Source organism: Botrytis porri (genome assembly GCF_014898465.1).
Source record: "Botrytis porri strain MUCL 3234 chromosome Unknown BPOR_001, whole genome shotgun sequence".
NCBI lineage: Eukaryota > Fungi > Ascomycota > Leotiomycetes > Helotiales > Sclerotiniaceae > Botrytis > Botrytis porri.
Window position 1 is genome coordinate 3,890,422 of NW_024066075.1, and position 15,012 is coordinate 3,905,433.

The 15,012-nt window shown below is 43.1% G+C and overlaps 5 protein-coding genes across 5 annotated transcripts; 4 read left to right on the top strand and 1 right to left on the bottom strand.

The window, feature by feature from the left end:
• Window positions 1-1,044: 1,044 nt before the first annotated feature.
• On the top strand, window positions 1,045-2,644 carry EAF01_001060 (uncharacterized protein; the record flags this gene model as incomplete). The annotated part of the gene is made up of 4 exons (XM_038909310.1): window positions 1,045-1,180; window positions 1,229-1,282; window positions 1,335-1,944; window positions 2,000-2,644. 4 exons carry the CDS (start codon window positions 1,045-1,047, stop codon window positions 2,589-2,591), a joined length of 1,392 nt encoding a protein of 463 aa, XP_038776216.1. The 3' UTR covers window positions 2,592-2,644.
• A 969-nt stretch (window positions 2,645-3,613) lies between these two features.
• On the top strand, window positions 3,614-6,028 carry EAF01_001061 (uncharacterized protein; the record flags this gene model as incomplete). The annotated part of the gene is made up of 8 exons (XM_038909311.1): window positions 3,614-3,683; window positions 3,730-3,864; window positions 3,920-4,050; window positions 4,100-4,378; window positions 4,431-4,747; window positions 4,815-5,359; window positions 5,415-5,554; window positions 5,627-6,028. The coding sequence occupies 8 exons, from the start codon at window positions 3,614-3,616 to the stop codon at window positions 6,026-6,028; spliced, it is 2,019 nt and encodes a 672-aa protein (XP_038776217.1).
• A 1,530-nt stretch (window positions 6,029-7,558) lies between these two features.
• EAF01_001062 (uncharacterized protein) lies at window positions 7,559-9,370 on the bottom strand (the record flags this gene model as incomplete). The annotated part of the gene is made up of 3 exons (XM_038909312.1): window positions 7,559-8,534; window positions 8,587-8,795; window positions 8,960-9,370. The coding sequence occupies 3 exons, from the start codon at window positions 9,368-9,370 to the stop codon at window positions 7,559-7,561; spliced, it is 1,596 nt and encodes a 531-aa protein (XP_038776218.1).
• A 483-nt stretch (window positions 9,371-9,853) lies between these two features.
• EAF01_001063 (uncharacterized protein) lies at window positions 9,854-11,637 on the top strand. Its single transcript, XM_038909313.1, has 3 exons — window positions 9,854-10,031; window positions 10,114-10,375; window positions 10,480-11,637. Exons 1-3 carry the CDS (start codon window positions 10,019-10,021, stop codon window positions 11,270-11,272), a joined length of 1,068 nt encoding a protein of 355 aa, XP_038776219.1. The 5' UTR covers window positions 9,854-10,018; the 3' UTR covers window positions 11,273-11,637.
• Window positions 11,638-13,406: 1,769 nt separating this feature from the next.
• EAF01_001064 (uncharacterized protein) lies at window positions 13,407-14,365 on the top strand (the record flags this gene model as incomplete). Its single annotated transcript, XM_038909314.1, has 3 exons — window positions 13,407-13,546; window positions 13,603-13,872; window positions 13,927-14,365. 3 exons carry the CDS (start codon window positions 13,407-13,409, stop codon window positions 14,363-14,365), a joined length of 849 nt encoding a protein of 282 aa, XP_038776220.1.
• Between the last annotated feature and the right edge of the window lie 647 nt (window positions 14,366-15,012).

Below are 15,012 nucleotides of genomic sequence, written 5' to 3' on the forward strand. Positions count from 1 at the left end.
CCTTGCAGCGATGGGCCCATAATACTAAACCCTCTTAAATGCTCTCAAATGTCGATTCCATTCATTCCCCGCCCTGGAAACCCAATTCTAACGATGACATTATTGTCTTACATGGAAACAGTTGCCAGATTACGAGCTACAGAGTATCTCGTATCATATTCTCATCAATTCGTTCTACACGTATAGCGGATTGATTTATGACCTGATGTCAATGGACCGCCCATTGCTACTTGACAAACACCTCCCTTATTTCTGAGGTGGTTCAGAAGGTCAGAATCTTATGCTGGAACAACCCTTTGGCTATCCTTTCATCATATGGCATCAAATCTCTTGATCGGCTGTCTAACCATGTAAGCGTCTTTTTTTTTCTTGTACAGTGTCCACAAGTACCGAGTCACTATCAGACCTCGAGGGTTCTTTTGATGCGGCTCCAATGAAACATGAGTGCATTGTCGAACCCGGTCGACACCTTTTGATGAACTGGAAGTCTTCATCTCTTGGAAACTAGCTCGCCATGTCTTTCTCAGTCGAAATGATTGTCAGTCACGTGAACCGGCATAGCCTCGAGAATTATGGTGGGTCAGCTAGTTTATCTCTATTTATGGTATCGCTTGGGGATAGCGAAAAGAACGGGTCGATGTACCGTTTCGGGACCGTGAGGGATGGACGCGTAATAATACGAAGGTTCGCTAGTTGAAAGTTGGAACATAAGAAGCTATTCCTTACGTGGAGAATGACATTTTTAACAAGATAAGTTCGACCTGCCACGCCATTCAAAGCAACTTGTTTTTATTCCTCTCATCTCTATACCTACTATTTCCTTTCCTCTTTCTTCCCCTTGTCGAGTTCTTCCAGTTTCTCGCTTTATTCACATTCGTTACTTATAGATCCGATTTCTTGGCATCTGTAAGGCTGAATCTAATATCGACCACACTCGTTGCGCTCAATATACCTTTTTTTTTTTTCATTATTAGCCTTTGTAAAAATCATTGGTTGTTTCTCAACTTTTCCGCTTCTTTATTTATTCCCTTTTTTTTTTACAAGATGAGACAAAGTACAATATTTGGGCTTGTTACCTCTGTTGCCTCCTTTGGCCTGGCTGCAGCTGCTGGTACTCCTGTGTTGGCAGCAAGAGCTTCATCTACTGCAAATGTTGAGGCTGTTACGATTTCGGGAAATGGTATGCTCTCAAAGACTACTTCGTGACCTTATTATTGATTTCTTTCAGCTTTCTACAAAGGTAGCGATCGTTTCTATATTCGTGGTGTCGACTATCAGCCAGGTAAAACTAACGATGTCTTCACAAAGGTTTTATAGCTGATCTTCGAAAACAGGTGGAGGAACTGGTACCACTTCCGATCCTATTGCTAATGCAACTGCATGCAAGAGAGATGTCGAGTATTTCAAAGAACTAGGAATCAATACAATCAGAGTTTACGCTGTCGACAACACTGCGGACCACGACGAATGCATGGGATACCTCGCAGATGCTGGTATCTATCTTGTCCTCGATACCGATACCCCTCTATACTCTCTCAACAGAAACAAACCCAAAGAATCGTACAACAGTGTTTACCTTCAATCCATTTTCGCCACTATTGACAAGCTCGCGAATTACACCAATACTCTTGCTTTCCTCTCCGGTAATGAAGTCATCAACGATGTGAACAACACCAATTGTGCTCCATATGTCAAGGCTATCGTTCGAGATATGAAGGAATACATTGGTAGCCGGGGTTACCGATCCATTCCTGTCGGTTACTCGGCTGCAGACGTTGCTTCTAACCAACATATACTTGCCGAGTACTTGAACTGCGGCACGGATGATGAACGATCCGATTTCTACGCAATCAATGACTATTCATGGTGCGATCCTTCCTCCATGACCACATCCGGCTGGGATACTCTCATCAAAAACTACACTGGCTACAGTATTCCTCTCTTGTAAGTCTACCAATTTGATACTGTCTTGAAAATATGTGTCTGACAAGTCTCAAAGCATGTCCGAGTTTGGATGCATTACCAATACCAGAAAGTTCACCGAAATCGCGGCTTTATACAGCACTGAAATGACTGCTGTCTTCTCTGGAGGTCTTGTATATGAGTATTCTAACGAGGGTAACGGATATGGTCTCGTGGATATCACCGATGGAACTGTCTCCACCACTGACCAATACACTTACCTCAAGGAAGCATACGCAAACACTACTTCTCCAACAGGTGCCGGTGGAGCCGTTACTACTACTGGATCAGCAAGCACTTGTCCAACCGAAAATTCTGATTGGGATGTCTCTGGTGATGCGCTTCCAGCCATGCCTACTCCGGCTAAGAAATACATGACCGAAGGCGCGGGTACTGGACCAGGTTTGGATGGAGCTGGATCTCAAGAGGCTGGTGATACTGAAAACGAATCTCAAGGTACTGCAACTGCAGGCTCTGGTGCTGTCACGTACACTGCTTCTGCTGGTTCGTCGAGCTCTACATCTTCTTCCTCTAGTTCTGGTGGAAGAAATGCCGAGGTTAATATGAGAGCTTTCGGCGTTGTTGCAGTGACTCTTGTCAGCATGGTCGGTGGTATGATTTTGCCATAATTTTGGGGTTACATTTGAGGGGTGCAAGTAGACTTTGCTTCTTATTTTTCCTTTGTTCTCTTTCGTATACATAAAATAGAATGCATAAAATTTGTGTACAGCTCGCTTCTGCCTAACCATTTTATCTTACGTGTTTCTTGTCGTTTCTTAGCCGCTTTACACTATAACAATTCTTATGCATTGATCCCGCGATTCACTAATTGCTTGATGGAGTTCGGATTTGTACACAGGAAGTTCGGCCTCTTATCATTCGTGCGCCCCTCATGCCTTCTCGCTTAATGGCCTTCACTTATTTACTCGGCGACTTCTTGTCCTCGCTTTCTCTTTTTCAGTAGGCTCACTGAATTATATTTGAGTTCCTTCAAGAACCGTTTTCACTTGCCTTCTGAATTTGTTTCGATTGTTCAGTCGGTGAGCGTAATGCGGCTGAGGTTCCCCAATGCGGGGTTAATGCAGAGGCCGCATATTGCAATATAATACGCCCGCGTAACTTTTATCATCTGTCTCTGCCCGAACATCTTACAAGGCTGCATCTAATTGCTTATGGCTTTGGCTCCACCGAGACAAAGACCACCAACGTGACCAGTGAGATGAATGTGGAGTCATAATATTTCTGACCGACATCAAGCCATCGTCTGTTGCAAAAGATGTACTGGATCTGCATACGAACATCACGGTATATGCATCAAGCCGTTACACTGCCATATGCACAAGCTCTCACTTATACAATCATGATTCGTGAATTCTGTTTCCTTCATTTGGCTGAATTATCGTGACTATCTTGGCGTGACTTTCAGTAACTTTTCTCATGTAAACAGCCGTGTGCAACTGCTTCTTTGGAAAACCACGCCCCAACGCGCCTTGATCTAGTTATGGTCAACACAGCATTCAAAAGTAGTTATATACTCCTAATATCCCTCTTTATCATTTAAATCACTCAAACCTTCTCATTCTACCTCATTTTGGTAGCTAAGCTTTTGCACAATTGACGTAAGAAAGTGCACACTCAGTACTTGGCGATTATGGCTGCCATCCCGGCCCTTAACTACCCTATTACCGGGCCCCCAAAACCTTCTCCTACTCCTGCTGATGGTAAGGCTACACTTCTGTGTACTGTTCTTTCTGCTAAAATTCTCAGGGTCTCTTCCATTGAGACGTGAGATTCGTGATCTCCAACGTAACTTTCCTGATCAATGGACGCTTTACATACTCGGTCTTCAAGCTTTTCAACAACTTGACCAGAGGTCAGATCTATCTTGGTATGGAATTGCAGGTATGTTTTCTAGATCTTATTTCTCCGTACATATGTATCTTTCTGACTTTTCAAGGTATTCATGGACGTCCCTATCGTCCCTGGGGTGGAGTAAAAGGTGATAACCCGTCTGGGTGGCAGGGCTACTGTACCCACAGCTCCATTCTCTTTGCACCATGGCATCGTCCGTACCTTGCATTGTTTGAGGTGGGTGTAACTTTACTCATTCTGCTCCTCAATGCTCACATGTCCACAGCAATACCTGTATCAAATCATACAAAAGATCGCTGCTACGTTCCCGGCTGCCACAAAGACTCGTTATCAACAAGCTGCCCTGACTTTCCGTATGCCCTACTGGGACTGGGCTGCTGCACCGCCCGCTGGTGATAAGTACTTTCCTCTTGTTGTTGGACAGCCATCAATTCAAATTATCACTCCAACCTCCAACAATAAACCAGTTTCAATCAACAATCCACTCTACTCCTACAAATTCAACCCGTTGAACCCTTTGAAGGGTGATTTTCCTGTGGCTCCGGTATGAATATCCTTAAGCTTTGGGATAATATAACAGGCATTGACATCTCTAGGAATCACGATGGCCAAACACTCTCCGATATCCCACCAATGGAAGTGCAACCGCCAAATCTCAAGAGCAACAGGTCTTTGATGCCATGGAATCACAATTCGATTCTTACCAAAGCAATGTTTACTTGATCATGAAGGACCCCAATTATAAGCAATTCGACGCCTTTAGCAATCACCAATGGGCATCGAACAATGCTCCCGGGACGTACGGTAGTATCGAGGATGTACACAATAGTGTTCACAGTGAAACTGGTGGGAGTGGACAGATGGGAGATCCTGATTACGCAGCTTTCGATCCATTGTTTTGGTTACATCATACGTGAGTCAAACTTGTTCTTTCGTTGGCAATGCCGAAGTAATATCTAATGTATGTTGACATTCACCAGCAACGTCGATCGTCAATTTGCCATCTGGCAAGCTTTAAACCCCAACAGCTATGCAATCAACAAGCCTTCTGGCGATGGAACTTTCTCTATCCAAAGCGGCAGTCAAGAAACTAGCACTACTCCGTTAACGCCATTCAATAATGCCACTGGGAAAACCTACTGGACTTCCGATGGCGTGCGTAGCACAGCTACATTTAACTACGCCTACCCTGAGACTCAACAATGGAAATATCCTACCGTTCAGCAATATCAAACAAGTGTTTTGGCTGCAGTGCAGACGTTATATGGAGCTACTAGTAATCAATTTATGCAATTGATGGGTGTGCAAACTGCTGCTGCACCTGCAAAAATTTCTACTCAGGCCGAAAAGGTTGTTGCGGATAGCAGTGATGCAGCTCAGAAACCTATTGGTAACGTTGCCGCTGCTTCATCTTCTGACGGACACAACTTGCTGTCAAATCTTCTTCATACTTCTGCTAAGGCTAAGCCTAAGCCCGGGGAAGCTGTCCGAGGTGGAGAGGAATTTGAGTCTGAGATTGGAAAACGTAAGATCTCTTCTCATACTCTGCTCATTCGGCGATTATCTAATATCATTTCAAGCATCCGACACTCCTGCCACCGCGGAACTAATCAAATACCGCGAATACATTGCCAATATCCGTGCTCCCAAGCATATTCTCCATCAAACCTATCGCGTCCGAATCTTCCTCGGAGATTTTAATTCCGATCCTGCAACTTGGGTCTGTGCACAACTTTTCCACTTTCATCCTCTTCCAAATTTCTTCATCCAGCTCAACTAACCAAACACTCAGGCAACCGAGCAATCCACCATCGGCACCTTCTCATCCTTCGGCAAAAATCCCGAAACCACCGGCTGCGGAAAATGCATCAAGGACGAAGCGCGCTCCCTCATGATTTCCGGCACCGTCCCTCTAACCCCCATCCTCCTCAAACTGTACAAGAATGGCGATCTCGGATCTCTCGAAACGGAGAATGTCATTCCGTATTTGAGACAAAATCTCCATTGGAGAGTTACGCTGGCTGATGGGACGGAGATCGACAGAGGAAATGTGGAGGGTCTTAAGGTTAGTGTGGTGAGTACGGAGGTGAGATGTGCGCAGGGAGGGTTCCCGGAGTATAGTGGGGAGTACGAGGTGCATAGTGAGGTTACGGGGGGGAGACCGGCGGGTTTGGGAGAAGGGGATAGGATTTAGCACTTCTTGGGGTTGTAAGTGGTAGATGGTTGGAGAAAAGGGAAATTGACAGTATTTCTTCCTTCTAGCTAGTTTCAAAATGTAAATGTTCTTTCTTTGATCATCTTCAACGTCGCTGCTGCTTTCCGTGATTATGATGCTGGCAGGCAGCACCCAGGCTGGGCTAGAGTTTGAGGTGACCGACGACGTATCGCTGCTGTCGTGACACATATCGATGTCATCATCATCAGTAGTAAAGTTCGGATGAGTCAGGTTGAATTTTTGGCATTTGGCAGGTGGTGTTGAAATAGCATTCTACTACCTGTCTTCTGAAAATATCCGCCTTTTCAAGCAAGTGTATAACCGACGAAAAAGGTCCTAACCTTCCAAGGCCTCGGGCTACAAGTTGGCAAAACAACACAAAGGTAGGAAAAACACTCCCAAGAGAATCGATTACGAACATGAGTAATGAATACCAACTTCAAGATCGACTTTCATCATACATCTATTTAGTCACAAGGATTATTCATCAGATTGCAGCCAAAGCAACCAGAAAGCTACCGCAGTAGCAGATTCCATGCGAATCACCCGAAATAAACACTGCTAGATTCGATTTTGCCATGCTGCTGACTCGAATAACTTAGGCGTCTTGACCAATGATCCGGATCTTCCAGTACTCTCCTCGCTTTATTTCCATAGTCCTTTATGAACATGTAGATAGATGGTAATCTGATAAGCTAGGTATAAGAATGGGTTGTATCAACATCATCGTCAGTCAGTAGAGATAGGAACTGATGATGTTTCTGCGGCCCATGTTGAAAGAGGGAAGTAGTATTTAGGCTACCTATGTATACATCGAGCCTCACTGGAGGGGTCGAGGTCAAAAGTGGGGAACCGAATGGCCGAACATTGTTACCACACATTTCAGCTTTGGTGGGACAAGCTTCAAGACTCAAAAGATGTAAACGTCTTTTTCTTTTTCCAGCACGCATGGAATGTATTGACTATTTTGGTATGTATTTTTCAAGAAGCAAAATGGAGAGAATATTGAGCACGAAAATGTTGACTCGAGAAGTATCCGAAAACATTTTGATGAACACAGCACACAATTGCATTACAAATATCCGAAAACAATCATAGAAAAACTCGGGCTTTGGCAAGGACACACTTGGGACCCGCAAGTAAATGAATCACTACATCCATAATCAAGAAATACGCCACTGTATTTGAATTATGAGATTTGCATGGTAACTTTGAAGCCGTGTTCAAATGTGGGTAGCAGTTTGACAGCAAGTATCTAGAATTCATCGACTCGCTTTTCGCAAATGTCTCTTGGACATAAGTCAACAGCCACAAGTGAAATCATAGATTCTCTTTCTGGAAGTTATGAGAAGAGCGCTCGGCAGGGCCATTTTGGAGACATGGAATAAAAGAATCACAGATTCGTAGCGAGCGAGTAGCATCTTCGCCTATGTAACCGACACGTGGCACCAGAGCTAGACTCCATGGCTTTCGTGCTTGGAAATGTCTTAAGATTTGAGAATATATACATCAAGCTCTGTATATGGCATCTGACATCTTAGCTACCATAGCTAACCTCCCTACATAATGTACTCTCACGATGTCAGCTCCGCCTTGAATCGCTGCAGTCACTGTCGCCGCAGTACCCCAGTCTCTTTCGCTTGGGCTATTGACTCCAGTGATTTCACCAATAAACTTCTTTCGGCTGGCCCCTAATAACCACGGCAAGCCTTGTAGGCCAGGCCAATCACGCAATACATCCATCCGACGAAGTATCTCGAGATTCTGATCTGTTGTCTTCGCAAATCCAATTCCAGGATCCAAAATTATACGCCATCGCCGTATACCAGCAGCCTCGGCTTCTGCTACTCGCTCTAGTAGCTCTTTGGCAATAGTTGGAATGAGACCCTCTGGCTCATAATCTGTGAGAGTTGTCATAGTTGCTGGCGTTCCTCTCATGTGCATGAGACATACGGTTTTTCCGAGTTGTGCCATGGTAGATAGCATATCAGGATCAAGCTGACCTGAAGAAACATCATTAATGATATCTGCACCTGCTTCAACAGCAGCCCTAGCTACAGATGCTCTATAAGTATCGACACTAATTGCTATGTTCTTGCGTGATTTGGTATTTCTGATCTGTTGGATAACCGGTAAGATGCGACTTATTTCTACCTCAGAAGATACCTCAGGAGCACCCGGTGCGCTTGATTGGCCACCAATATCAATGATAGTTGCTCCGGATCCAATCAACTGTGAGGATTTGTCTCGTAGAAACTTTCGCTCATTGAGATTGCTGCCCCCATCGGAGAAAGAGTCCGGTGTCATATTCAGAATTGCCATTACATGGGTCTGGCGATTCCTTTTAAGAGCATGCAATGAACCAATTGATGGATGTAATGGAGTTATGGTAGATAAAGGGGTCGGGGATGGCGGCAATTCATTTAGATAATCCTGGGTAAACTTCCATGGAATTTTCGGATTCAAAGGTTGTCCAGGAATAAGCCTACAACTAAATCAGCGACAAATATTCAATAGATTTGAGGGGCTAGAATTACTCTGCCAGTGGTCTCAAGACAAACTCGCGCTCAACCATACCAGGATGAGGTATTTGTAACCTTGGGTGATCTGCAACCTCATTCTCGTAAAGTAGAATGTCAAGATCAATATTTCTTGGGCCTTTGTCGATAATCTTCATTCGACCCATCTCATTTTCAATCGCTTGAAGCTCATCTAATAGAGCAATCGGTTCCAAAGTAGTTTCTACCTATTGATTCGTGTTAGCTAAATTTCTGGAAATCTTCGGGGCTTTGATGAACCTGTTTCATCTAACCTTGAATTTGACATTCAAAAGTGTACAGTTCCAAAACTACAATATGCATGATCACGTGGTATAAATTGACGCCAAATCAATGCGAAAGTAGAACTCACCTCACAAGCACCATTTAGGAAATTCCGTTGATCAAGAACGTACATGGGTTCGGTTTCCCACAAACTACTAGTTCTCTTAACTTTGATACCCCTCTCTGACATTTTGTTGCAAGCCATTTCGATCCATCTCACTCGATTACCAGAGTTACTGCCCAAAGCAATGTATGCAAGTCGAGATTGACTTTGAGATTTGGAAAGCTGTGTCGCATCATTTTCACTAGGTGAATTGGTACTAAGAGGATGTTGGGTCCATGGAAGTTTTGATAAGACCGCACTGTCGGAGCTATAGCTTCGAGATGTCAAAGAAGCAGAGCTCTTGACCGTCCAAATTGTCTGGAAAGGTCTTTTGATAAGCGGCCGTGGTGAATTCACACTCCGTCTCACCACGGATGATAATAGAGAGCCCCTCATCGGTGTAGTATTATCTCTTCCTTGGAGATATAGATAGATGATCTAATCGGATGAAGAAACTTGAAGTTTGAAAGAAGCAGCTTTGTTGATAGTGGTCGAATGGGTTACCGTATTCGCGGACCACGGCGCATTTTGAAAGTTCTAAGGATCCTTAATATAATGTGATGACCATGATATTCAATCTTGAGCCGAGAATCTTATGTTCGGTGTGTGGAGGATACCAGGCGTTGATAGGAAAAACATATTGAATCATGACGCCTGAAGATGATATAAAACAACATCAATGTACACATAGAATTAACCATTTCATACATGAGCTTGCTAAGAATTCCCGTTTCCATTCTTCAACATGACGCATACTGGAAACATCGCACGTGCATGCATGCAGGTCCAAGAAAAGGCTAACCCGACGCTAACAGTCAAACCGAGGCATCTTTTTATTACACCGGACTTTTACCCCAGATGAATCCTTTCTTTTTGGAGGATCCAGTGTTCCGAGGTCTGTAAGAATCTCCTCAAATAATCCGCCTGTTCTTCTTTCACAACATAATACCCTTCACTATTGATTGATCATTTCTGAAATCTTATATCTTCATCTCATAATCTATTACACAGAGCCATATCATTATAAACAAGAACATAGCAATCATGGCTTCTAAACGTAAGTCACCAGCCATCACATGCCAACTAGAAAACAATGCCGAATGTCAAAGGAATCAACAACTGACTGGCCTTTCCTATAGAACAAATCCGCACAACGGTCACTGATCTTCTCAAGATCAACCATCCTATCATCCTCGCTGGAATGAACGTTGCTGCCGGACCTAAACTCGCAGCTGCTGTCACAAATGCTGGTGGTCTTGGTGTTCTAGGAGGTATCGGATACACTCCGGATATGTTAAGAGAGCAAATCGCGGAACTCAAGTCATTTTTGGATGATCAAAACGCTCCTTTTGGGGTTGATCTCTTACTCCCACAAGTTGGAGGATCTGCGAGAAAGACAAAGTCAGTTTGAGTTATATTTCTTTCTTTCTCCTTTGCCACCAATTTCTCTGCCACAGCCCCCGTCCTCGGATTATTGCATAGTAGCTGACAAGATTTCTTTCTAGCTACGATTATACCAAAGGAAAATTAGACGAGCTCATTACCATTATCATCGAGAGCGGTGCCAAACTCTTTGTTTCCGCCGTCGGTGTACCACCAAAACATGTCGTTGAACGACTACATAAAGCTGGTATTCTTTATGCCAACATGATCGGGCACCCAAAACATGTTAAGAAATGCCTCGACCTCGGTGTTGATATTATTTGCGCACAAGGTGGAGAAGGTGGTGGACACACTGGAGATGTCCCTACAACGGTCTTGATCCCAGCAGTTGTCGAACTCTGCAAGGGAAAGACCAGTCCAATGAGCGGAAAGCCCGTTCAAGTTGTCGCTGCAGGAGGTATCTTCAACGGAGCAACTGTCGCCGCAGCTTTAATGTTGGGCGCAAGTGCCGTTTGGGTTGGCACCAGATTCATCTTGACCGATGAGGCTGGTGCACCAAAAGCTCATCAAGAGGCTGTGAGAACCGCAGGTCATGATGACAATGTTCGAACTATCATCTTCACTGGTAGACCATTACGAGTACGAACCAACAGTTACATTCAGAACTGGGAAGAGAACCGTGCTGCCGAGATCAAGGAACTCACATCCAAGGGTGTTATTCCAGTCGAACATGACTTCGAGACTCTCGGTGATGATATTGATGATGAGACTATGGATAACGCACGACCTTTCTTGATGGGTAAGGCGGCTGCTGTTGTCAATGAGAAGAAGAGTGCCAAGGCGGTTGTTGATGAATTGGTTGGCGATGCCGTAGCATGCATTCACAAGGGGGAGAAGTTGACCGCGAAGTTGTAAAAAAATTGTATCCAATGATATCATGAGACATTGGACGGAGTTGTTGAGGTCGATATCATGAGATGATTCGCGTGATGGCACGATGGATTAAAGTGGCTGACTCGGCTACGGATGAGGTGATGAGAACTCGATTATTTTAGACTGCATAGCGTGGTGATTGAGTAGCTAGTATTGTATTTCCATGAAGGATTTGGGCAGAGGGAGCGAATGAATTTTGATATATCTACTTGGTACTTATCTGTAGTTGAAATTACACGGAGTTTTATTATTTTCAATGATGATAGGTATGTTCGTATTCTGGACCTAGAGAAATACTTTCGCACTGTGTTGTGGTTGAAGCTGCCTGGTGTCTGATCGGTATCCAAATGATTCAAGTCTTCCTACCTAATAATCACTTCATCTGGGTAATCAAGAGGGAGTTTTTATTCTTGTGTTATCCTTTCATCAAACTGGAGGTATTGTTGTATCATGAAATCTACGATAAGTGGTAAGTATCCGATAAGTAGCATCTCATATACTGGATCCTTCAAAGACGTACTGGTGGTAAGATTGTAGGTAGGTAGGTAGGTAGGTGGGGAGGTGAGTAGATAGTTGTGAGAGATTGAAACGTTCTAGAAACACATTGGTATCATGTCTGATTTGATTTGGTTTGATTTGATCTGATCTGATCTCTGATTTGATTTGGTTTGATTTGATCTGATCTGATCTCTGATTTGATGTGATGGATGATAGAGATTGATGGTAACCGCTGCTTGGAAGAGGTGAGTATCAAAATCTCTTTTCTAGCTATTGATGAATGAATGAATGAATGAATGAATAGAAATAACTTCTCTCTGTTCATCTTTTTCTTTCTTGTTTAATATATACTCGAGTATACCTACCGACACTTCCTAGGCTCTCATGGGCCTCTATAGGCTTTAACCATTCTAATTGAGCTCCTCCCGGTGAGCTTTTTATCGGCTTAGCTTTTAGGGTTGGGTACTCTGTAATTCACACATCATTCATTCATTAACCAGGCTCGCGAGGATACGCCCAAGTTAGATGTGCAACAATTTAATAACATCAGAGGAATATCACGTGATTGTGATTTCATCACTCACTTAAGGAAGGTACAAGCCAAAGTTCACGGGTTACTGACAACTCGATGATTTTTCAGATGAGGCTTTTTTTGATTACGACTAGGGGAAAAGCCACAGAGGTAATAGCCGATCGATCGATGGCTATGTAGTGTGTCTCGAGGCAGTGGGTAAAAGGAGGAGGTATTGGTATGTAAGATTACTAGATATATCTGTATGATTATGATTATATGTAAGATTACTAGGGATAACTTATATGTATGATTGTGATTATGATCATGATTATGATTTCAAATCTCTCCAGCTCTCTTCGGTGATGACTACTCTTTTTCCGTAAAGGCCTTTCCACAGACTACAGTCCACGGTACAGTCTACTGTGGACTCATCAATGTCCAAACCCCATCACTCCATCATTCCATCCCCTCACTCCATTTTGATTCACCAGGTTCACCAGATTCACCAGATTCTGGGTTGAATCAATCATCAAAGCAATGTACAAAGTAAGCAAGCAAGAGATGGCAGCGCCAGGCAAGGTCATCACGGATCCACCGGATGACTGGATTGAGAACTATGACGTTTAGCGTGTATTGTATTGCAAAATGGTCATGGAGATTCGGTGACCTTGGCTTGTAAATAATAAAATGTAATGTAGGTAAGTTAGCGAAATGCGCAAAGTGTGCTGAGACTTTTCCATTTTTCCTTTTCTTTTCTATTCTTTTCTCCTCTTCTCTTTTCTCGTCTTCTATCTTTCGTCTTTCGTCTTTCGATCCTCTCTCGTCTGGTATTGTCTTTTTGGATAATCTGTATAACCTCAATTGTTCCAATAAACTGTGTTCAGTCCATCTTCTCGAGGTAAACCCTGAGAAGCTGCTGCTTTATTTGCTCGTGCTCCTATTTCACATTCATCTCGTCTGCCCAATATCGAAGCGCCTTCATATGTCGATTGGAGATTCGAATTCAGAGGCGAAAATATCAAAATTCGATTCAATCACAATATCAACCCCAAATCAACCAAATACCTCTTCCCAATCGGCGGCAACCACATAGAATTCATCAAAATGTTCGGAATATCATATTGGATGATACCTGTCTTTTCAGGAATGGTATGGCTTGCAATGCTCTTAGCCATGCTATTGACTTGGACCGTCGCAGATGGTTCTCCAATAATTACACCCATGGATAATGGTCAAACTATTGCGTAAGTTCTCTTCATTCATTCTAGCTTCGAAGAGGTATCCTGACATTGTCACGCAGATATATTTCAGATATTGGAGCGCATGAACTTCAACCACTCTTTATTGCCATGGGTACCGTAACTATGGTGACATTCAATATGGTTTTTATTGCAGAGAGATGGTTACGACATAATGGTCGTTTACATGGGAATACCTCGGTCTTCCAAAAAGTACTATCAGGCCTTGCAATTGCCTTCTCCGTTGCAGGTGGAATCGGTTTGATCTGTCTTACTTGTCTCAATGATGTCAACCACCACACTGCACACGACATTTGTTTGGCGATTTTCATGTAAGTTACTTCCTTCCTCACCCTCACATGGAGAGTGAACTAACAATTTCTGAGTGGTGGTTACATCCTTGCTGCCATCTTCATCTGTTGGGAATACCAACGTCTCGGAATCCACTACCGGGAACACAGCGTCCTACGCATCTCCTTCTGGGTCAAACTTACCTTTATCTTCGTCGAATTAGGTCTCGCTATCGGATTCGGCGTTTGCAACCGTAAATCTTTGTGGAACACTGCTGCAATCCTCGAATGGATCATCGCATTGATTTACACATTCTACGTTTGGAGTTTCGCCATCGATTTCATCCCCGCCATCAGAACAAAACATTACCAGAGCAAAGATACCGAAGCCGAAATGGCAATGGCGATGGATGTTGAGAGTAGGCAGAGAGGATATCATGGAGCTGCCGATGAACAAAGAGCCTATGGGAGTGCGGAAAGTAGTGGACACGGAAGATACAATCCTGAGCCTGTCGTTCCTGCGAGGAACTTCTAGATTCGCTGTTTTGTGAAGCAACGAATATGCATGATGACTTGTTTATACGAAAAGACTAGAGATGTGAAGATTTCGAACCCAGACGAACGAATGGAAGAATGTATCATAGAAAGATGGATAGATGCATTTTTATACCCGGGGAAAGAGATATGGCATCGGTTTGGGGTGGTTGATTGGGTAGCTGGCGCTTGGAGTTTGTGAAGCATTTATGATGACATGTATGCATACTTGGAGGTTTGGATTAGGGTGGGCTAGATGCTTGATGTCGATAATGTTAGATGAGATGTAATTATGAATGAATAAAAGTATATATTTATCTGAGACTTTGCTTTTGGTGCTGAGGCGAGGTTGTAGTAGTACGTGGTCTGAATGGTTGTCTGTGTATATTTGTTTTTATAACAGGGGGTCAAGATAGATTAATAGTTGAAAGAATACAAGTTCGTGATTCTCCAAATATATTCGTTTATTTACTATGTTATTAATAGTAGATTACGAAGATGATTATTGAATATAAATTATTTATATTAGAAAGAAAGAAGAGATATTTAAAACATATACTCGAGTATTTAAATACTTATTATTCAAGTACTTCTTACTTAATATTTATTTATTATCTATCGTCTATTATTTACTATTTATTATCTATT